Genomic DNA, 23,963 nt, shown 5'->3' with positions numbered 1-23,963 from the left:
GGCTCACTGTTGTAATGATTGTCTGTCTGATATTTATGTGGCAAGGATTTGTAAACCTGCTAAAACTTCTTAGATAAAAATAAGTAGTTAAAAGTAGCTATTGGGACACACTAACTTTCTCATGCAGGATATGGAACAGCTGCTGTCTAGAACAACTTCATCAATAATCTGCATCTTGAGAGCAGTAACTAAGATAGGATTTGTGGAACCAATAACTAGCAGCCGCAGACTGTAATGTTCTGTTTGACCAGTACAATCCGGAACTTTCTTATATGAGAGGTTTAAGTTGGAATTTTTATTAAAGTTCATGATTCCATATCAGAATTCATGGGAGTTTGTTTTAAAAAGCTTGTTTCTTCTTATCTGAAAGGAGCTGCAAAATGAGTCTTCCTGCTGGAAGTGTATAGGTGTATTGCAAGGAACTGAATTTCCCTTTGTTGAACAATGTTCTTGCTTGTCAGAAAGGCCTGTTTCATTATAAATCATGAGAGAGAATTGGAGTGACCAGCATCGATTGACAAGTTGTTTATTGGTATTAGTCATCCAAGAGGCCCCAAATGAGAACACAGCCCTGTTGTGCTAGGTGCTGTACATTTACCTAGTAAGAGCTGACCATTTACACAGAGGAGACACAGGAGGGAGGCATCATCCCCCTTTTACAGATGGTGAATGTAGATACAGGGCTTGTCTACACTTGAAATGCTACTGCTGCAGCTGCACCACTGTAGCGCTTCAGAGTAGGTACTACCCATGCCAGTGGGAGGGGTTCTCCTGTCGCTGTATTTAATCCACCTCCCTGAGAGGGGTCTGTCTACGGGGTGAGACCACTCAGAGGTGTGGATTTTTCACACCCCTGAGCGATGGAGTTAAACTGATTTAACGTTCTAGTGTAGGCCAGGTTGCAGAGATTAAATTATTTTCCTGCTATGCTTCAGGGAGTCTGAAGCAGAGCCAGCCCCCAAGCACATACACCCCTCCCTCCACCAAGTGAGAGGGAACAATATGTATCCCAGGACTGGGCCTGAGTAAAGTTTTGTCACAGAGTGGGTAGCATGTGGGTGTTGTACAGGTTTGAGGGGTCCTTGGCTTTACTCTTTTAACCATTAACCCCCCCCCCCTCTATTAAATGCCAGGCCTGGGATATCACCAAGCGGACCTTTGCCTACACAAACCACACGGTGCTCCCCGAAGCGCTAGAGCGCTGGCCAGTCGATCTTGTGGAGAAGCTGCTGCCGAGACATCTGCAAATAATTTACGAAATAAACCAGAGGCATCTGGACGTAAGTAACTTGAAATGAAACTGACACTGGCTCTGAGTGCCAAACGCATCCCGCTGTGGGAGGGGAAAGGAAGCATCCGGTGTCTTGCTGGGCTATGCCAGGGCATGGCGGTTGTAATGGACTTGCTTCTCTCTGACATGGAATCTGGATGTGGGGCTGTGGGGATCTGTGCTTTATTTTTTTCAACAGAGGGTAGGGAAAAGGGGGTCCTTGACATAAGGATTGGGCTAAACCACAGGCCAGCCTTTTCTGTGCTTGCTCTTTATCCCAGTCTGGTTCTTGTTTGAGCTGTCAATTTTTAATGAGAAGTCCCTCTGAGGAACATCAAGTTGTTTTCCTCCTGAAATATGAAGGTCACTCTAGACAAGATGGAGTGTAAAATAAACAAGGGAGGGCTTCAGTCTCATGGACATTAGGGCCTCTTTGCACTCTGGCAGCACAAAGGAGCCTTTAATGTGAATTTGAATCCAAGCCAGGATGCACATTAACAAAATGTGTCTCTCTAGTCCTGCGTCCCCCCAAGCCCCCGTGGAATGTTTGTTTTTGCATCATGCTGTATCAGTGGCCCTATAAAAAAGCTCAAGGGGGAGAGGAATCACAAACACTAAATTGGTTCCTAAAGGAAAAACTGGTGAATCAAACCACTTTGCCAGTAGGTAAAGGTGCTTTGCCCCGACACATGGAATATTTATTTGTGGGAGCAGGGGAGACCGGATAATGTATTTGATTTACCAGAGAGGGCAGAGACAAGGACGTGCAGATGTCAATGATACAAACTCTTCACAAGGCTTCAAATGAAGCAGCAAAGAATCCTGTGGCACCTTATAGACTAACAGAAGGCTTCAAATGCGGTAAATGATGGGGAGGGGAGGAGAGAGGAACAAACCAGCTAGAATGGCAGTGTAACAGGGCAGGCTCACCACCGCGGCGCCTCCTGCTGGTTGGTTTGGGAATTAGCTCTTTCAGCGGTGCGCCTTCACTACTCTTCTCTCGCCCTCTGTTACTTTCTCGGCCTCCACCGTCCTCGCAGTCGGACCCACGTCACTCCCAGACTGCAGTGTCCACTTCTGGACACCGCCCTCCCTCTGTGCCCGCTCCGCTGCTCTCCCTCTGCTCCCCCACTTCCAGGGGACCAGCAGTTTCTGGTTCTACCACTCACCTCAGTGGCTCAGTGCAGTCCTCAATCTAGCCCCTTCCTCCAAGGGCAAACTGCAGTCTGGCTTAGCCACTCATCACTGGCAAGTGGGGGGAGAAACGGGGGGACCCAGGCCTGCCTGCTACTCTGGGCTCTGACCCAGGGACCATCTAGCAGCAGCCACTTACTGCCCCCCTCTAACGCTCCTCTACTGCCTGCTTCCCTGGGCTGCTTCCCCATTGTCCCAGCCTGGCAGTCGTCAGCCTGGAGCTCCCCCAGCCTCAGCTGACCCTGCCCAGCCCTGCTCTGGCTTCGGTGCTTCTCTAAGAGCCAGTTCTCGCTTTGTCCTCCAGGGAGAGACGGGGCCGGCTCCAGGCACCAGCGGAGGAAGCACGTGCCTGGGGCAGCATGTGCTGAGGGGCGGCATTCTGGCCATTCCTGGGGCGGCACAGTCGGAGCGTGTTTTTGCTTAGCCAGTCTGGGCAGCAGTCCGAGCCGCTGGTGGCTTTTTTTTTTTTTTTGTTGCTGTTGCTTGGGGCGGCAAAAATGGTAGAGCCGGCCCTGGGGAGAGACTGTGCTCCTCGCTGCCCTGCAGCCTTCTTATAGGGCCCGGCCTGGCCCTGATAGGCTGCTTTCAAGCCTCCACTTGATTGGCTGGGGCTCTGCACAGCCTCTCTGGCTGCCCCACTACAGGCAGAATTCACTTGTGCTGCCGTCCTGGCTGCCTGGAACGTGGTGGTGGTGGTGGTGGTGGTATAACTCAGGTAGAGGATGATAAAGTGCAGCGGTTCCTAAACAAGGCCCGTTAAACTGCTTCACCTGGGATGTGCAGTGCGTGCTCCAGAGTGGCTCGGCCCCCTAGAACTCATTATTGTTCTATTCTGGGACTTCTGCTGCTGTTGATCCCATTGTCCATTTCTCGAATGCCTCTTAGGCCTGGCCCACCCTCAGTGACACATGATTCACAGCCTCTGGCTGGCTGTAGCTAAACTTAGAGAGACCAGGTGGGCAAGGTAATAGCTTTTATTGGACCAGCTTCTCCTAGTGAATGACAAGCTTTCGAGCTTCCACCACAGAACTCTTCATCAGGTCAAGTATACTTAATCCTGTTTTATACTGGCCCATGCAGGTGGCTGTTCTTATTTGTAGTCAGGGATGGCTGCTTTTTTTTTTTGTTCTAATTATTTGGGGATTGATTGAGTTGTAGAGTGACTAAGCTTGTTGATGCTCTAACGTATCTGTGATCTAGTTGCTGTGGATTTTTTTTCTTAAAAATCATTACAGCACATTTTTGAATTTGTCATCTGGACGGCACTCGAACAGAATGCAGCTGAACCCCAAATCTGTTTTCCAAAATTTAGATCTATCCCCATATCAAAATTGAAGCTGTTCTTTATCAACCTGAATTTTACAAAGGTTTCAGATGGCCCCAGAGTCCTTCATAGGATTGGGTTTTACCATATAGCAGTCCTTGCACTGATCAGAACCCAGATGCTATTATGGCAGAGGGTGTGCTTTCCCTCTGCTGGCTAAGAGAGCAGCTGAGCTGAATGCCCAGTTATAGATACTGAATTTATGACTGTCTTTATCCCATCTCCAACCTCACAGAAAGTCACGGCCCTGTTTCCTAATGATATTGACCGTCTGAGAAGAATGTCCCTGATTGAAGAAGGAGGAGTCAAGAGAATCAACATGGCCCATCTCTGTATCATTGGCTCGCATGCTGTTAATGGCGTAGCAAAGATCCACTCTGATATCGTGAAGACTCAGGTGTAAGTTAGAAAAACAATAAATGTGGCTCATGGATGAATTGCAAAGTACAGCAGTTCCTGACCCTGCTCAGTAAGACATCTGAAATGGTTACACTCAGGTTCACTACACTAAGATTGGAGCACAACTGTTAAATTCTTATAAAATGGAAAATCGGGTTTGTCTGAGTCAGGATCAAATCAGCACAGTGCAGAGCAGGAGTGCAAAGCAATTGTGAATGATGCCAAGAGCAAGCCAGGATTAGCAATTGTTAGTTATTTGTGAATGCCTGTTAATGTAATAGAAATGGGCTGTAAAATTAGCCTTTTCCCCCTTAATTCCTCACCATTGCAACTCCCACGTCTAATGGTGCAGAAAGGGAGATTGACAGTAAGTGACTAGCTGAGGGTCCTGAGGTGAGTCGCCCATTGGCAGAGCTGGGGGTAGAATTTGCATCTTCCGCCACCTAATCTTGTGCTCTAAACACTAGACAACGCTGCCTGTATGCATTGATACCCCCTCAGATAATGGTTTCACACTGAGCATAGCAGAATAGCCTCTCAGAATAAGGCTGTTACCTTCTCGTTGTCCTAGATTCAAGGACTTTGCCGAGCTGGAACCAGAGAAGTTTCAGAATAAAACCAATGGGATCACCCCCAGGCGCTGGCTCTTGCTTTGCAACCCAGGACTAGCAGAGCTCATAGCAGAGGTAACTACAGTGCATGTGGGAAAGAGGGCGTGGGCACATGGCAATGTGTTAAAATGGTAACCAGCTCTTCCTGCAAGTGAGCCACCGCTTTGGGAATGCTCTCTGCATCCTCACTGAATGCGGCAGCTGGATGCCTCTGCATCAGTGATGACTGCTCAGATGCACATGTCTCTGGGGGGGTTGATTCCCCATGGGGACAGCACTAGATCCAAGAGCTGGAAACATGGATGCCAACTTCCCCTCTGCCCTGAGGGTGCTCAAACCCCCCCCCCACCACCACCACCCTCGCCCTGCCCCAATTCCACCCCCAGTCCCTGCCTCTTTACCACTTTTTCCCCCAAGCGTGCTGTGTCCCCACTCCTCCCCCGGCTCCCCCAAAAGTCCTAAGCGCTGTCAAACAGCTGTTAGGCGGTGGGCAGGAAGCACTGGGAGGGGGAGGAGCGGGGACACGGCGTGCTCAGGGGAGGAGAAGGTGAGGAGGGAGTGGGGGCAGGGGGAGCTTGGCTACCGGTGGGGGTGGAGCATCTGCTAACTTTTCCCCGTGGGTGCTCCAGCCCCACAGCACCCAGGGAGTCGGTGCCTATGGCTGAAAATACAGGAAAAAGGAGCAGCTCCCCTCCAGTTTCACATGCTAGTCACCCGGTCCAGCCTCAGACAGTGAAGCAGCGGCGGAGGGTCTCTTTGCAGAAAGAGTCACTGAGTGGCCCACGTTGTTAATCTCCATACCCTGATTCAGGGCTGGCATTTGGGGGAGAGAATTTGTATTGGAAACTGCTTTATTCAGACTGTTTGCTCCCGGCCTGGAATATCTCTCAGCGTGCATAGCTCCTGGCTGGGAACACTGCCCAGATTGCTTTATGCCATCAAATGCCTGCTTGAAATATTGGTCCCCTATCTCATGAGAAGCTATCAGAGGCTTCCTGTGTTTCTCTTTGAGTATTCCTGCCCCCTCTCTCCCCCCCAGTACAATAGAGTCTGAGTGTTTGCAGGGTGTTTGCTCACTAATGGTGGAGCCAGAGTGACCAGTGAAAGTGGTGTTTGTTTTTAAAAAAAAAAATCCTTAAGATTTATTTTTTCTTATTTAGGAGCTTTGGAGAATTGAAAACCACTTTGGGTTTCTTACTCCTTTTCTCTTTGTGGGTGGTACAAGGACATGCACAGGACTTGTGCCTTGGTACACTTTCCCCAAAGTGAATAAAACAATGGCTGTGCCTTTCAAAATACTGCTACACATTGACAAGCCCAGCATTCAGAAATGTCTGAGGCTCTGCCTTTTAACTCCCAGTTTTGGAGGGACCTCTTAGGAGGAGGGACCTGTTGGAATAAACCCTAGTTAGGAGAGTCCACAACCCCAAGCCGCTCAAGCTCTTGACCCCATTGCTAGTGAAGCCAAGTTGGCAAATGTGTTTTGAAACTCTCCGCGGGAGAGGGATTTGAGGAAAGGAGGTGGGGGATGACCTTGGACCTCTAGCTCCTTCAATTTATAATTGGCCAACCTTTTTCAAACCTTGTTTGTCATTTTAGTTTTCAGCCTGTTGAGTTAAAATTTCTTGAACAGAAGTGCTGCCTGTAGAAAATATTGATTCCTCCAGAAGTTAGAAGACCATGTGTTCTGTATGTCTGCGTGGACTGAGCGAAATTTGCAGCACGTGTGTAAAAAGGCAGTTCAGTAACTTTAGAGATGAATGTATTGAATGACTTTATTTTATTATTATTAATTATTATTACTTATTACAGAAAATAGGAGAGGACTATGTGAAAGATCTAAGTCAGCTGATAAAGCTGCATAAGTTTGTTAATGACGATATCTTCATTCGGGAGGTTTCCAAAGTGAAACAGGTAAGGGATTAGGGAATCTCTGGACGAGCCATGGGATGGTGTGAACTCGGTTGCATGCAATAATGCCTTTTTTAACCACTCCGCAGGAGAATAAAGTTAAGTTTGCCCAGTACTTGGAGAAGGAATACAAAGTGAAGATTAACCCTTCCTCCATGTTTGATGTGCATGTGAAGAGAATTCACGAGTACAAGCGTCAGCTCATGAACTGCCTGCACATTATCACCATGTACAACCGTAAGTCACTCACCTGGTGTCTGTCTCCTTCAGAAAGACAATCTGAGCCAGGCATGCACTGATAGGTACTGAAAGACAGCAACACCTGGACTGAAAATGTTAGGTAATTTCGCATTTCCTTTTTCTTTTAGGCATAAAGAGAGATCCTATGAAGTCATTTGTGCCTAGGACAGTTATTATTGGAGGCAAAGTAAGTTAATCTCACTGGCCTTTGTTTAAGGGTGGTGGTGGTTTGACACTTTACGGGGGAGACTTTCAAAAGCACTTAAGGGATTTAGGAGCATAAAAGTCCCACTGACTTTGAATGGGATTTTCGCTCTTGGAAAAATCTACCACTTGTGGTAGCGGCTGAAAGGTTCCAGCCAAGTCAGAGCAAAGCACATACACAGAATAATGGACGGTCCCTGCCCAAGAGAGTTTACAGTCGAAATGACAAGATAACAGGAGGACACAAGAAACAAGCGGGCTGAGGTGTGGAGGGGAAAAAGACAGGGTAACAAAAATAGGGTGTTCCAACAAACTAGCCGTGTGAGCAAAATGGCAGTCAAAGCATCTGTGTACAGTTATCAACAGCCTTACTAGTCTTCAGCCTGTGGGTCTTTTCTAGGCTGCTCCAGGATACCACATGGCTAAAATGATCATCAGACTCATTACAGCTGTGGGTCATGTGGTGAACAATGACCCTATGGTTGGAAACAAGTTGAAAGTCATCTTTCTGGAGAACTACCGAGTGTCCCTGGCTGAAAAAGGTAACGTGCTGTACAGAGCCGTGGTAGAGGCTGCACGTGCAGTATGGTTTGAAGGATGACGTAACTGCCATTCTAATAAAGCTGCCATGTAGTTTTAGAGCTGCCTATCTAATTGGGCGCAGAGTTAAGATTTTTCTTCCCTACCTAGAGCTTGTACATTGTGCTGCTTATATGTAGACTCACAAGCTAAAGCATGGCTGGTAGGGTTAACAGCAGTTTCCCTTTCAGAGTGAACAAGAGTGTGGGTCTGTTCTTCCACTTTATTACCTGGATTGACAAGCTACTACTTTAATGGGGGGGGAGGGTGCGCGCGCACACAAAACGAAAGGTCCTTCCATGGAGCTTACAACTGTAGTTTGTCTCTCATAGCTGTGTCAACATTGCAGGAGCTCTTGAGAGAAAGTTGAATCTTCTGGAGTTGGGTTACCTTAAAAATTACATTTCTGCACACATTGTGGTGGTAAAATAAACCAGAAATTCAAACAGCAAGAAAAAGTCTCCTACACACGAACGCTGCCTAAGAACTGCAGAGGAGAATGGTCTCTGATCTAGAGTTCTCCAAGCAGTGTGATGACTTAGGGATGAAGCTACAGAATTCTAAAGCCCTGATCCTGCAAGAGGATCTATGCAGACCTCTGTATGGATTCAGTGTTCCATCTACACAGAACCAGTTGTAGGATCAGGAGCCTAAGTTTGAAAACATGTATTCTGAAGGGTAGATTTTAAAAAGTGTCCGTATTGATTAGGAAGCTGCGACAAGCTGGTATGTCCTGCCAATGTCTTTTTAAAGTCAGGTCCCAGTTTGCAGCAAACTTTTTGATCAGTGTAAATCCCTGGAACAAGGAGCCAACACAACACCAATCAGAGGATGCTAATGGATGCTGCTCTTAAACTGGGCAGTGATGCCAAGGATGGATTCATGTTTAGACTTTAAATTGACTCAAATGGAATTAGGAACGAAGCCAGTAATTATGAACCTCTTAATGCATTTTATTGGCAGTGATTCCAGCAACCGACCTGTCTGAACAGATTTCCACAGCAGGCACTGAAGCGTCAGGTACAGGAAACATGAAATTCATGCTGAACGGAGCCCTGACCATTGGGACCATGGATGGAGCAAACGTTGAAATGGCAGAGGAGGCTGGAGAAGAGAACTTGTTCATCTTTGGCATGAGGATCCAGGATGTTGAAGAGCTGGACAAGAAAGGGTGAGTTTCTTGTATAGCATTAGAGGCAGCATAGGCATGAGTTTACCTTGGCAAGGAACAAATCCATTAGGAAGTGGTGCAACTTCTGAATACCATGCAGGTGGACAGAGCTTCTGTTAAAGGGCTGTTGGATCAAAAGGACTACAGCAGTAGAGGGTGCCAGAGCACTGGACTAGTGAATTAACTGCAGCAGTAGGTAAAATTAGCTTTAGGATTCATCAGTGTTAAATTGTTAGAACTAATAAACATTTTAAAATGGCTTGTTAAACATCTTCCCTCTCTGCACTTCAGGTACAATGCTCAGGAATACTATGACAAGCTTCCTGAATTGAAGCAGGCCATTGATCAGATCAAGAGTGGCTTTTTCTCTCCAAAGCAACCTGACCTTTTCAATGAAGTGACCAACATGCTGTTCCACCATGACAGGTAGAAGCACCTCTGAAATACTAACTCTGGGGCAGGAGATGGCTTAGTGGTATCAGCATTCAATTGAAAATACCTGTCTTCCCTGGTACCAAGTAGAGACTCCAGCAGGGTCCATTTAGGTCTTCATCCTTCCAAGGATATGTACATAAGAATGGCCCTACTGGGTCAGATCAAAGGTCCATCTAGCCCAGTATCCTGTCTTCCAACAGTGGCCAGTGCCAGGTGTTCCAGAGGGAATGAACAGAACAGGTAATCATCAAGCAATCCATCCCCTGTTGCTCATTCCCAGCTTCTGGCAAACAGAGGCTAGGGACACCATTCCTGCCCATCCTGGCTAATAGCCATTGCTGAACCTATCCTCCATGAATTTATCTAGTCTTTTTTTTAACCCTGTTATAGTCCTGGCCTTCAACATCCTCTGGCAAGAAGTTCCACAGGTTGACTGTTGTGTGAAGAAGAACTTCCTTTTATTTGTTTTAAACCTGCTGCCTATTAATTTCATTTGGTGACCTCCCCCCTAGTTCTTGTGTTATGAGTAGTAGTGTCTGAGATTTTTCAGATGTGGCTGGAGGAGTTGAGATCCAGTCTCCTCCATGCAGTCCATGGCACTATCTGTTTGCTGCAGTATCTTTAGCCAAAACTCTTTGGACCCCAGATTTGCAATGTACTGGCTGCCACTTATCTGCCTCACTGTCACGCTGTCCCCCAGAGGTGACTGTGTTTCAGAGTGCTATATTGATGGAAAAGCAGTTTCGGATCCTTTGGGGGTGAAAGGCTCTCTACAATTCTAACGTTTTAGAACTTGTTGGAATTGATTTTAGCAGTTTTTTATATTCCTATTGGGAACATAAAACGGATACATTTGGGAACCTGCCTTTGCCACAAGTGTATGCAGATATTCCTCTGCTGTGAGGTTTCTTAATAGCCCTTTTGAATGGTACAGCCTGTATTTCTCCTAGAATATGAACAGTAACCAGGATGTCAGGCCAGGCCAGGCAGCGGGTGTTTCTCTTGCAGTGCTTGGACTAAAAGCTGTCTGTGGCAGAGGATGCTGTACCTATTATGCAGGCAGCTACTTTGAAATTGTAGGCACTACGGGAATACATAATAAATGTTAATTCCCATGACATCTTATCTTCCTTGAATGTCTTTAGCGTACCATTGGCTTGGATAGTCTGTACTGTCCCTCTTTCCACTGACAACTCGATACAGGCTAGGATGGGGGTTAGTTCTAGGTAAATAAGTCGAAGACTTTCAAACCAGTCAGGAATACGTGTTTTGTGAAGTATTTCCTTGTTTGTGTGTCAATTCTCAGCTCTGAGCAGGGCAGACCAATGAGCATTTTAGTTTTCTATTTAATATTAATCAACGTCACCCAGGTATTTAAAATCCTGGTAGGAGCAGGGTGCGTGACTTGCCCTTTTTTCTTTGCTCCAATAGGTTTAAAGTATTTGCAGATTATGAGGCATATGTCAAATGCCAAGACAAAGTCAGCCAGCTGTATATGGTAAGAATGGGGCAGGGAATGTTCCAGGGTGGGCTGGACTGTGATTGGATCCTTACTGCAAAGTAGCCTTTGGGGACTTATTCCCTACTGCAAGTTAGAGCATGTTGAAAGCTGCTCTTAACTTCTGCCAGAGCCTACTGGGTTATTCTGGTAAATCCCCTGCTGTAACCCCCTGGATCTACTGGGGTGGAGGTGGGAAGAGTCTACTGCATCTACCTGTAGTGACTTACCAGTTACTTGAATACAATGGCAGATTGAGTCACAGTTCTGAGAGACCAGAGAGTCTTTAGAGCTGAACTGATGATAGTGACCTGACTTCTGCCTGTCACCCCCTTTTCCTTCTCCATTAGTTGTGTGGCTGGGAGAGCAAGAAACTTGCCCTCTACTGGAGGCTATAGCCTGCTTTTGGGGTGGGGGGGCTGCTCTGTAAACTGCTCACTGGGATCTCCATTAGCAAAAAAGTATTTGAGCCAATTCAGAAATGGCTCTTCAAAAAGCTGCCCTTGTTCAGTCTGCACTAAAGCAGAGCAGCTGATCCTGAGCAGTGTGCAAAGCTGTCATGTGTCCAAATACTTAACTATGAAAGTGACCTTCAGGCAGGTCTTCACTAGTACAGGCTTATGTGCTGTGCCAGCCACACCTCTCCAAACTGCTGGCCTCCAAGCTTTTCTAAAATGGCCCTCACTCAAGCTTTAGACACTTTGCCTATAGCAATGCTGCTGTTCCCTTCAGGGCTGCTGTCCAACCATAGTCCTACATCGGAGTTTGCCTGTCCTTTCAGGCACTTGGTAGAACAGATACTGTGCTAGGCCTTGTATCTGCTTTCAAGTGCTGTGATCTGGTCTATCCACAGAATGCCAAGGAGTGGACCAAAATGGTTATTAGAAACATAGCTGCCTCGGGGAAGTTCTCCAGTGACAGGACCATTAAGGAATATGCCCGAGACATCTGGAATGTGGAGCCTTCAGACCTAAAGATTCCTCCACCTAATGAACCAAGGGATGTGGCTGATGACAAGAATCCAAATTGCACAACTCAAAAGGTGAAGATGTAGTTCTGAGAAGACTTTGCTGTGCAAGCTGTCTCTAGTGAGGATGTGGTGTAAGCATTGTTACATACATACTCATAACTGTTTAGTGGATATCTTTATTGTCTTTCCTAACACCTTGAATCACAGAAACCTGAATGTTAGACTACAACTGCTTGCTTTCGGTGCTGGAATAAAAGTGCCAATTGAAATATCCAGTGCACTCACTGTGGTTTACTTAAGCCTAAAGTCAGAACCTGGGATTGCTTGTGTAGACTCATCTAGGCTATTTTATTGTACCTGTCCAGTTAAATGTTACATAAACTGTCACAAGGGAAGTGGGGGGAGGAACACAGACCTAAGGGCTGGTCAGCCAGCAGTCAATTGTTCTCTAGTCAGTGAACATGAACAAGTAGTAATAGGCTTCCTCAGGAGCAAGGGTAAATTAGTTTCAGTCTTAGGAAAAACTGACCTAAACTTCCCTTGCTGCACAGTAAGCCCATTACAAAGTGGTGTAACTGCAACAGGCACAGAACACTCCTTTTGAAACAGCCCTGACAGTTTAACTGTCAAGTCCTCACTCAGTCATCTTTTCTCAAGACTGAGCATGCACAGTTCTAACCTTTGATCACTTTTTGTTCTCCCACCAGTTCTAATTTCCTAGAGAACTGGACTTAATTATCCTGGTCTCAGCACTCACCAGGCCTCAGCAGGAGTATTACCTCCCCACCTTAATACAACCCTCACAGTCCTTTCCAGCCCTTCACTTCTGATTCTAAAATGTCATGGTTCATGTTGTAGTTAGCTGTTGGCATGGCCACAATAACTTAGTAACATCTTCCTATGAACACTGCTCAAATCATTGCCCTGTAGTCATACTCCAGATATTTAACACCTTAGTAGGAACAACGTGCTTAAATCCAATTCTGTGCTGTGAGGGCTTCAGGTGCTGACTAGTAACTTGACTACACAAGGGGGAGTTTCACAGATGTGATGTCTGTTTAAAAAACACACACCCACCATGGAGAGGTTTAGTTATCCCTTCAAAACCAGCTCAAAATTAAGAGCTGCACTAAATGTAAGAGCACTTTGGAAGGAAAACAAAAAGCTTAAGGCAAACTATTTACCCTACCTGCGTACAGCTTGTGTGTGGGTGGGGGGGGTGTTGAGCTATGGTGCCAGTAGCTGGGTCTGGCTACACAAATGTATTCTAGTCCATTTGCTGATTAAAATCAAATTAAACTTTCTAATGTAGTTTTGTTGAGTCTCTGCCATGATGTGGCTTCAGCTGTAAGTGTGCCCATGGTGATTAATGTACAGTGCAGTAGCTGGTATCACTTGATGTTCTTCAGGAAGTCTCTGCAACAAAACAAGTGTAACATTAAACTATCCCAGTCTAATGGCTAAGGGTTTAATGCAGGGGTCCCCAATGTGGTGCCCATGAGGGCATCTAAATGCACCTGCATCCTGGCCAGCAGTCAAGCACCTACTGAAATGCCTCTGAAATTTGGTGGCAACGCCTCTGGATGATGCTTGTTGCCAACAAACAGCATCACTGAGAAGTGTCACTGGTAAAATGCTGCTGAAATTCAGTGGCATTTCAGCAGATGCTCAACCACCGCCATGGTCCTTCATCTGGTGCCTGCCAGACAAAAAGGTTGGGGACCACTGGTTTAATGCATCTTCCTCCTGAAAGAAGGTAAGTTATGGAATAGACTAGACAAACTTGACCCAGGCTGTGCAGTTTATACTTCATTGACCCTGTGGTATACTAATACAGAACTTACTCTGCGGGGCCCATAAGGACAGGGATCATTACAGATGCTGGGTTAAGTACTCTAATTATTGAATTGACCCTGAAAGGAAGCAGCAACCTGCACTTGCTAGTTTAAGGTGGTGCAGGCCACACTGGAGTCAGTGCTTCTGTAATACTAACCTGGGACATGCTGAGGGCTCCTGATAAAGTGGTGCAAGGGCTAGTTATTAGAGCCTAGACTGGAGATCTCAGATACAGGTTACAGGGCAGAAGTCAAATGGTGAAGTTTGTTTATTGCATTTTCAGAATAGGTTTTCCAACTGAATGTTAAATGACTGTATTTCATTTACTCCATGTACCCCCCTGAACATGTACAGAGCCCTCCTCTCCAATCATGGTACAGCCCATGTGCCCAGAACTGTCCAATCTGAGCTCAACTTAAACAGGGAGGGGTTTTTGTGCATGTGTTGCACTCGGTATAACATACTCCTGGGGGAATTCTGCACATTGTGTCAACATACTATATAATTTCAATATAATTGATAATTTATCAATACCACTTGCAAGTATGTAACAATATAGACCAATGCCCTCTGCCCCTTCCACCTCAGAGACTAGACAACTGCTGCAGAGTGAGAAACAGCCTGATGCTGGGTCCCAAGCTGATCAGGAGTTTCATGGCCCCTTCCTTCCTTCAGGGCAGGCTGAGAACTACAGCTCTCACACATACAACTTCACTGAGAAGTCACTGTAGAAGGTTTGGGGTGTGTATTTTTTAGGACCATAACTGCACTGTTAGAGGGAAATTGGATTTGCTTATTTCACATTAATGTAAATGGAGTTAGGTTCTAGGGAAATTCAGACAAGACATTTATATATAAGTTTTAAAGTATTTAAAATTGTTTACACTGTACACAGCAATGAATGGGGGTGAAGCTTGATTGAGTCAGGGTGGGATATTTCCCAGGGAATGCCTTAGTGCTAAATGATGAACTAGCACTCAGCTGAGCCCTCAAGGGTTAATATGCTGTTAACATAGCCTCACACTCCACAAGGCAGAGGGAGGAAGCAATAGATGCAGGGCAGTAGCTACAAATACTTCCCTGCAAAAACTGAACACAATGAGCCCACACTCTCCAGCTGGAGCACACCACTGCCTCCTCCTGACTGCACATACACAGCTAAAGGTGTTGACTTTCCAAAGTGCTGGGGGGCATATGCATGGGGGAAGAGAGACACACACTGCCCCTTTAAGTACACTGACCTCACTTCAAGTACAGGGATCAGAGAGGACACAACAGCTTGAAGCAGGCTCTGCCCCCAGCCCTGTCCCCTCCTCTGCTTTGTGGAGAGGGGGTACAGAGCAGGACGACATCCTGAGGTCAGTACCCTTTCTCCCCCCCAGGAAACTCCCAGGAGCAGCTCCATGGCACCTGAACTGCTCTGGGCAGCTGTCAAGCCACATACCTTGGCTTTCAGGGAGTTTTAAGGGGGCTGCCAGACCCCCTGGTTCTAATCCCCACAAGGAGGGGCCACCCTTCCAGAGAATCTTACAAGCCGTGGACAAAGCAGGCAGCTGCTAAACATTATCAGGGAACATTTAAAGTTGTGTAATGCTCCCTAATAGATCAGCAATATGACAACATTAAGTGAGGAGTTACTGTATTTGCAAGATGGACTCTGCCAGCTCCAGCAACCCCTAGTGGTGGCCCAACTCAAATGTAGAATTTGCAGTGATGCAGAATTGCCCCATGACTGAAGTGAAATATGGACAGACAGCTCATGTTAAAACACAGTGACAAAGAGGTGTACACAGCCAGCTGGTAGATCTGGAAGGGGGTATAGAATAAGAAAAGTCTGGGAAGCTCTTGAATACAGTTTAGCTGACCTGTAGCCCAGCTGTGTATGGCCCAGGTAAGAACATGATCACCGCTTACCCAGGGAATCTTCCCAGCAGAGTGACCAGGATCTACACAGAGGGTGAGGAAAAGCAACAGGCCCATTGACTAGCATAAGCCCTTGCCCAGGGTAAGTTCCTATAGATTTGACAAGGGAGAGGTAGCAGCATTATCTCCACTTGTAAAGAAAAAACAGACAAGGGTTAAAGAACCGTGCTAAGCAGCAGAGCCTGGAACAGGACACCGGTCTCCTCCTGCACAGCCCCATGCTTCCCCCTTCAACAAGAACTGATGCTAAGGCTGGGAAGAGTTTGAGTTACCATGGCAGGCAGAGCTGCTTGCAGTTGTGACAGGCTCTTGCTTCCCAATAGTCACTCACTCAGATGTCCTAGTCTCCATCAGTGCTTGGAGACTAGCTCCATGGCTGAACAGGAAGCTAATCACAGCCCTGTGCACTAGCCTATCCAGCAGTGGGGCTGAAGTCAAGGCCCTGGCCCATTCACTGCTTTGCTCCTCTGTTAAAGGGGCCAGTTGTGGTCTAAAGCTGCAAACCCCCTTCTACCTCCACAGCCCAACAGCAGATGGGACCTCGTTGGGTGCAGACCTGGGCAGGCTGCGCTGCAGGTCACGGGCTAAGAGGGACACTTGCCCTTACCCACCCCACAGCCCAAGCTACTTGATAAACCTCTGGCATTACTTACTTCACAATGGCTGGCAGTTCTGGGTCTAAACAGATGTTTTCATGGGCTAAGCCCAGCTTCTCCGGAAAGGCAACAAACTTGACCTTGTCTTTGTTCTCATAGGAGTGGAGAGCAATCTCAAAGAGCTAGGAGGGGGGGAGAGAGAGAGAGAGGCTACCTGTCACTTAGAGTACAGTTAAGGGAATTTAATGGCTTCTCTCTATAGGTAGTTTGAGCACTTAAGGGGATTACATTAACTCCCAGTAAGCTAGGGCAGTGCTGTTAACCCCATCTCACAGATGGGGCAGAAGGATGGGATCCGGCAAGTCACTTGCCCAAGGTCAGGCTGCAGTTGTCTTGGGAACCAAAGCTGAGTCACCTGCATAAATCCAGTGTTTTATCCACTAGAGCTGCTTCTCTTCCTTAACCACCACCTAGCCCCCTGCTGATCCGGTTTCATGCACATAAGGGGTACACTCACTTCTCCCCCAAAGTAGCTAATATTAAGGGGGAAACAGCACTGAAGGCTCCAACAAGAATTCTTGAGCATGCTGAAGCCTTGTTTTGGGCTACAAGCTTTAGATATTATCATTAAGCTGGAATATCAGGGTGTTTCCTTTGATAGGAGCCCTATAATCCCCTTCCCATTGAACCAATCAATTCATACACTTCCATTTACTGCAGCTGTGGTACTTGCTCATCGAACATGGGGCATTTTTTGAACACTATTGTTACATCAGGCTTAAGTTTATGAACTTGATTGCTTTAGACTAAGGCGGTCAACCAGTTAAAATGGCAATTAATCAAGATTAAAAATAGTTGCTATTAATTGCACTGTTAAATAGAATACCCATTTTAAATTGAGCATAGAAGTACACCCTCTGGGATGGTGGTTGCAGCATGAAGGGCACATAAATACCTTGCAACACCAGCTACTACAATGCCATGTCAACGCTGCTTCTCGCTTTCAGGCAACATTGTAAATAAGAAGCTGTTAGCCTCTCCCATAAATGTAAACAAACTTGTCTGTCTTAGCAATTAGCTGAAGTTGTAGGACTGAGTAGACTTGTAGGCTCTAAAGTTTTGCATTGATTTGAGTGCAGTTGTGTAAAAAAAAAAAAAGATGCAAGTTGCACTTTCACAATAAAAAATTTCACTATAGCACTTGTATGAGGTGAATTGAAAAATACTGTTTCTCAGTGCAAATATTTGTAATTAAAAATATGAGCCCTGTACACTTTGTATTCTGTTGCAACTGAAATCCATGTATTTGAAAAATGAAGAAAAACATCAAGTTAACAGTACAATTAAAACAGCAATTAATCTAGTTAATTTGTTGGAGTTAATTACTTGTGTTAACCGCAGTTGCCAGCCCTAGTAGTATTACTTTCATTTCCCCAACCATAGTGCAACATCAGGTTCCTCTCTGCAAGGTACTTCAAGAAACATGTACCCACCTCCATGAAGAATAGCATCTTCACGTTCCATGGGGGTGAATATCAAGGTTAAAGACCAACAGAGCAGATCTCAAGCTTCCGCTATAGCCATGAAGTGAGTGAAAGGTCTTTCAGAACTCAGTAGAGACAATAGAAAGGCCCAGATAGTTACTCACTTCTGAGGCAGCCTGGATGCCCTTCTCTACGTGGAGTCTGGTTAACAGTGTTCCAGCCCTGCATCATGACTTGAGCTTAGATCTGACACACACTGCGGCAGGATCTCTCTGAACTAGCCTGCCTGCCTCAGGGGCCAGGTGGACGCACAGCTGTTCAGGCCAGGGCAGCGGTTTCCAGGTTGGAGTCAGCTGGAGAATGGGCATGTTCAGTAGTTGAGGGAAGGGGCAAGACTAGCCTGCAGGGTACCCGTCACGAGGGGAAGAGGCAGCTCTAGCAGAGCAGCGTGATAGCGTTGGCTGTTAGCAGTATCACACAGTGCACTTACCCACGTTCCCTGTAAGCTGCGCAGCAGCCTGTTTAGCAGGAGGGGTGTCCCGCCCCCAGCCACGGGGGCTCAGGGAGGGGCACCCCTCCTTCAGCCCCAGAGTTACCACGGCCAGAAGAGGTGCCTCTTCCTCCTTCCCCGCCCAGCCCAGATGCTGCTGCAGTGAGAGCGTGTGTGGGGGAGGGGGGGAAGTCTTCACTCCCCACTGTAGCCCCTGAGCACCCTCTCATCCCCAGCCCCACCCCAGAGCCTGCACCCCCAGCTGGAGCCCTCACACCCCCTGAACCCAGCCCTGAGCCCCACCCCAGCACCCACCCCCCTAGACAGAGCCCTCACACCCCTGCACCCCAACCCTGAGCCCCCTCCCACACCCCAAACCCCTTGGCCCCACCACATACACCAATATGAAGGTGGTGTCTCATTAGTGCACATAACAAAACTCATTCTGCACCTGGGTGGGAAAAATCAGAGGGAACCCTGCTTACACCCAAGGGAGATACTGCTCTGTCACACTGAAAGGGCTGCTCTTCCTTCTCCCCTTTCCCCCCAGTCCCCCTCCTCCCCCCCCCCAAAAAAAACCCCATCTGTGTTGCATGGAATTTTTATGCCCCGAGTGAAACGCAGCACATAGGACGTCAATAGAGATTCTTCTCAGTGAGCAGCATACAAAGGAATCTGTTCTACAGTTGAGAAGTATAGGTGATGCCACTGCTGGTAACAGGGTCTGTTTGTAAAACAGAACAGTCCCAGACTTCCGATGGCCTCACCTTTCCCCAACACCCCAACAGCACAAAGACGTAGAGTTGGCTTTAATCATGGCAAAGTTACCTTTCTACCCAGGTGGACGGGCAAGATGGGGTCATCTTCTGAATGCAAAATCAAAAGGGGACTGGTCAGCACTTTAACACTAAGGAAAAAAAATAGAGTATGTATGTCAAAGAAACACACAGCTTCTGGTTATTTAACCTGGTGCTTACCAACACGGGCCAGCATTAGGATCCAAGTCTGTTAGTAATATTGGTTTGAGGGGTCTCCCCCAGCCCAAAGTGCTGCGCTGTTTAGCTGCAGTTTGTACCTTTAAGATTTTAGAGGAGAGAGCACTGAGTTTTTAAAAGCAGACAGGAGCGGAACATTATCTGCACAAAGAACGTGTAGGAACATCTGAATTTCAGGACACTGCAGCTACCAGAAATACCCTCCCCCCTACACACCCTTGACAAATGCTGAAGACTAGAAGTCCTAGACACTATCCTCTTCGTAATCGCTTGGAATAATGGACTTGACACTCAAATCACTGGTGATGCTGCTTGTAGCAAAAGTCAAAGTGACGTAGCCCTGCAGTGGTTTGGTGGAGGAGCGAGTTCCTTCCCCCCTCCAGAAGGTGGAGGTCCAGGCGCTGGATAGCTGAGCTCTGTGATGCGTAGGGTGTTCCAGTCTTGGGATGGCCAGGTAACACTTTGTAGTGTACTCATGACAGGGACTCCATGGTAGGAAGGCAGCCTTAATATGGTCACTAGATCTAGTGCAAAATATTTCTCAGTAGATCAGTCCTTTGTCTCCACTTGACTATGGAAGCAAGGCTGAAAATGTGTCTGGGCTAAAGTGGTTTATTCTGCTTGACTGGGACGGATGTCATGCTCGTAGCTTCCCTCCCCACCCAAGGGTTTGGGTGAGTATCTCTGAATACGCAAGGCTTTAGACAGTCCCACATGACATTCTGATAAGTAAGCTGGAGAAACGTGGGCTCACTCAAACCACCATTAAGTGACAATATAATTGGTTAAACCCAGAAAGAGTTGGAAGAAAGTCTCAAGTGGGGCTCCACAGGGATCTGTTCTGGGTCTGGCATTATTTAACATCTTTATTAATGATCTGGAGGTAGGAATAGAGAACAGGCTGATCAGATTTGCAAGTGAGACAAAGCTGGGGTGGGGGGTGCAAGCACTTTGGAGAAGAGAGCTAAAATTCAGAGATATCTTGATACACTGGAGAACTGGGCTATAGATGATTAAATGAAATTCAGAGATAAATGTAAGGTGCTATGCTTGGGGAAGAAAAACCAAATGAACAAATACAGCAGGGGGTAAGTGGCTTGGCAGCAGCGCTGCTGAGAAGGATCTGGGAGTTATGGTGGATCACAACCTCAACAGGAGTAAAAAACACAATGCTGTTGCAAAAAAAAAATGCAATTTTAGGTTACATTAACAGCGGCATAGCATGCAAGTTACAGGAGTGATAGTCCCACTACTCTGCGCTGGTTAGGCCTCAGCTGGAGCACTGTGTCCAATTTTGGTCACTGCTGTATAGAAAGGATGTGAAGAAACTGGAAAGGATCCAGAGGCAAGTGACAAAGATGATCAAAGGGATGGAATACAAGCCCTGTGAGCAAAGGCTGAAGGAACTGGGTATGTTTAGTTTGGGAAAAGAGGAGATCAAGGGTGGGGCATGACAGCAATCTTCAAATACTTGAAAGGCTGCCATAAAAAAGATGGAGAAAAGTTGTTCTCTCTTGCCACAGAGGGCAGTCAGGAGGCAATGGGTTCCAACTGCAGCCCAGCAGATTTAGATTCAATCTCAGGAGACGCTTCCTGTCAGAACAGTAGGACAATGGAACAGACGCCTCGGGAAGTCATGGGAGCTCTTTCACGGGAGGTTTTCAGAAAGAGGCTGGAGCCATCTGTCTGGGATGGTTTAGACCAGTGGTTTTCAACCTGTGGTCCATGAACCCATGAGTCCGCAGACTGTCTACGATTTCCAAAGGAGTCCGCACCCCCATTTGAAATTTTTTAGGGGTCCATAAATGAAAATGGTTGAGAGAGAAACCCAGATGAGGGACAATGGGACTCAATTTGTCTAAACAGTGAAATCTGCATCAGTCATTTTGTAGGTGACTAAAGCGTATGTTTTCGGCGGCAGAAGTCTCTCAGAAAGCTAGTTACTGATACTAGCTAATTTTAATGGGAAAAGAGTGTGGTATGAAAATCTAGCTTCCAAGAGGCTGAGCCTCTCAGTGATTCCTCTGCTGTACAGAAGATGGGTTGTATCGGAACCAGGAACAAGACTTTGTTCATAGCCGCTAGCCAGTCCAGCAAGATGACAAATATTCATGCTTCAAGCATAACAGTAGGTCCAGAAACATTACTCACTTCTCATCATTACGGAAAAACATGTCACCCAATGCCAGTGAGTCGAGGATTAAGTACTCAAATCCTGGGAATTGACGGTAGATCTGTTAAAGAAAGAGGGAGAGTTCAGTGCAATACGCCACCTTTAAGGGCGGCTCCAGGCCCCAGCATGCCAAGCGCATGCTTGGGGCGGCATGCCATGGGGGGCGCTCTGCCGGTTGCCGGCAGGCAGGGCTCTGGTGGACCTCCCGCAGGCGTGCCTACGGAGGGTCTGCTGGTCCTGCGGCTTCGGTGGAGCTGCAAGTCCAGCGGACTCTCCACAGGCACGCCTGCGGGAGGTCCACTGGAGCCACGGGACCAGCGACTGGCAGAGCGCCCCCCACGGCATGCCACCATGCTTGGGGTGGCGAAATGTCTAGAGCCGCCCCTGCATCCACTGCAAGAAAATCCTATTCCATCTGCTTCCACCAAGACGAATGGGGGAAATCTCAACACAAACTGCACCAGCAAAGCCATAGCTGCGTGTAAACAAGCCTTGGGAGCAGGCCAATTGTGCCAGGGGAAAAAACCAAACAAACCTGGCTTTTGGCTGCAGCAGCAGACTGGGATAATGAGCATACCAGATCAGGTGTTGGGGGGGTAGGGGGGAATACAGGGGAGCCAGGAACTACATGAGCTGTAGCTTGGTGTCAGACAGAGCCTGTTTGGGTCAGGAAGCAACACGTTTTTCCAAGTGGACAAGTGAATTGTATCAGAAGAAAATTTGCCCGTGTTAGAGCCTTTTAGTGTCTGTTTCAGCTTAGCCCTTGGCTCTCACTGAGCATGGGGCTGAATACTGCACTCAAGGGCAGAGGGCTCCCATCCACACCACACTGCAGAACGGTTCCCCTTCCTGCATTTGTATGGAGTGGTGTCAGATGAAGACCACTCCAGATTCTGGTCCTTGGCTTTTCAAACTAGGCCCCTCTCAGCCTCCTTCCCACAGTGCTAGCATGGGAGTGGGAGTCCCTCTACATTTTCACATGATGCACAGTCAGCCTGTGGAACTCCTTGCCAGAGGATGTTGTGAAGGGCAAGACTATAGCAGGGTTCAAAAAAACTAGATAAGTTCCTGGAGGATAGATCCATCAATGGCTATTAGCCAGGGTGGGCAGGGATGGTGTCCCTACCCTGTTTGCCAGAAGCTGGGAACGGGCGACAGGGGATGGATCACTTGATGATCACCTGTTCTGTTCATTCCCTCTGGGGCACCTGGCACTTGCAACTGTCAGAAGACAGGACACTGAGCTAGATGGACCTTTGGTCTCACCCCGTATGGCTGTTCTTATGTTCTAACATTAGGGTCCCTGTTGTACCTCTTAACTGTCCCTAGTTTTGCAGGACATTCAGTTCGTCCCCCTGCACACTCCCACCCAAGGGATGGGTCCATACTTCCCATACCTACAGCTTTTTCATTACAGTAAAACTGGTCACGAACAAAAAACTCACCCAAGTCTGAGCACTGCCAAGGTCAAGTATTTACCCTGCCATTGCTCTGCATCGCTGACCAGCATTTGACAAGTGCTATTTCTTCAGCACTGCCGACAGCTCTGTCAACAAGGGCTTCCTCCTCCTCACAACTGAGACAGTCGCTGGTTTTAAAGCCCACTCTCCGGGAACAGAACATCCCTGTTTTAAATGACACCTAAAACAGGAGCCCAGGTATGGTGTATCCTGGTGCTGTAGATCACTTGACTAAATGACATTCACATTTACCCATCTCAAATCCACACACTAATTTATTAATAGTAAACAAGGAGATTCTAGCAGGACCCTGTCGTGCCAGGTGCTGAACAAACAGAACAATTAAGGCTAAGAAATAGTCCAGGATTAGCATAAATCCCATGCAGGGCTGGAGTTCCAGGGCAGCATGCAGAGGTTTGACACATTTCAGAGCACTTCCCAAAGTTAGGAACGTGCAATTGTCATTTTACGGGCAAGCACAGATTATGTGATTTGCCTATAGTTACGCAGCACGGCAGTGGGACCAGAACCCAGGTCAGCTTGTGCCCGTTGCACTGAGACAACAATCTGTCACGGTAAGGAAAGGCAGAATTTCCATCTATGGAACATGTCAAGTGGCCTGACCATTCTAAGGTCTCCCCCCCTTCACGTGCATTATCACCAGCTTTGATTAACTCCCCCTCCCTTACCGACTCTGATAACTTAGACAGCTCTGGGAGCCGGTCTCCGTTACAGCAGCTTCCCCAGGTGCCCCAGCACTGCCTACAATCTCTGCAGTGCTCTGGGTTGCAGTCCCACCCTGCCATGCTCTGCGCACCAACACCCCTCCACCCCCAGCATGCACCCTAGGCCAGGGCTTGCACGGCAGTCTTCTTGGCTTCCTTCCACAGTCACTGCATCATGTGAACGCCTCCCCAGCCCCTTTACACCACTACAGGCATTTTACCCAGTGCGGGGCCAGAGCAAGGTGAGGATCACACCCTTGATCTTTTGTCCCTTGTTGATTTGCAGGCCAAGAGATACCATATTCCACAGCCTCCAAACACAGTATCATCTCCCATAGGACAGCAGCTTTAGTGCCCACACGAGTTATGGTGTCCCGAGACGGATTTCATCCCAGAGACGGCCTATTACTGAAGGGCCTTCCCAGACAAGGCTGCCATTGCGTTTCCCACTGCTGAACGCTGGTTGATAGCCAAG

General features: G+C 47.4%; 2 protein-coding genes across 2 annotated transcripts in view; one reads left to right on the top strand and one right to left on the bottom strand.

The window, feature by feature from the left end:
• Positions 1-12,077, top strand: part of PYGL (glycogen phosphorylase L) — a 36,749-nt gene extending 24,672 nt beyond the window's left edge. Inside the window, exons 11-21 of the mRNA XM_045014151.1 lie at positions 1,134-1,280; positions 4,024-4,187; positions 4,759-4,873; positions 6,611-6,712; positions 6,799-6,946; positions 7,078-7,136; positions 7,554-7,695; positions 8,696-8,903; positions 9,195-9,329; positions 10,770-10,836; positions 11,690-12,077. Coding sequence (XP_044870086.1) covers positions 1,134-1,280; positions 4,024-4,187; positions 4,759-4,873; positions 6,611-6,712; positions 6,799-6,946; positions 7,078-7,136; positions 7,554-7,695; positions 8,696-8,903; positions 9,195-9,329; positions 10,770-10,836; positions 11,690-11,890 — 1,488 coding nt within the window. The 3' untranslated portion in view covers positions 11,891-12,077. The remainder of the gene's footprint in view (positions 1-1,133; positions 1,281-4,023; positions 4,188-4,758; positions 4,874-6,610; positions 6,713-6,798; positions 6,947-7,077; positions 7,137-7,553; positions 7,696-8,695; positions 8,904-9,194; positions 9,330-10,769; positions 10,837-11,689) is intronic.
• Positions 12,078-12,226: 149 nt separating this feature from the next.
• ABHD12B (abhydrolase domain containing 12B) overlaps positions 12,227-23,963 on the bottom strand; it is a 30,163-nt gene continuing 18,426 nt past the window's right edge. The window contains exons 10-13 of the mRNA XM_045014164.1: positions 21,282-21,364; positions 18,964-19,042; positions 16,219-16,343; positions 12,227-13,222 (exon numbers count right to left, since the gene is read on the bottom strand). Coding sequence (XP_044870099.1) covers positions 13,198-13,222; positions 16,219-16,343; positions 18,964-19,042; positions 21,282-21,364 — 312 coding nt within the window. The 3' untranslated portion in view covers positions 12,227-13,197. The remainder of the gene's footprint in view (positions 13,223-16,218; positions 16,344-18,963; positions 19,043-21,281; positions 21,365-23,963) is intronic.

The sequence above is a fragment of the Mauremys mutica genome, chromosome 4 (assembly GCF_020497125.1).
Source record: "Mauremys mutica isolate MM-2020 ecotype Southern chromosome 4, ASM2049712v1, whole genome shotgun sequence".
Classification (NCBI taxonomy): domain Eukaryota; kingdom Metazoa; phylum Chordata; order Testudines; family Geoemydidae; genus Mauremys; species Mauremys mutica.
The sequence above is the reverse complement of the archived record's forward strand: the minus strand, read 5'-3'. Positions and strand labels throughout refer to the sequence as shown.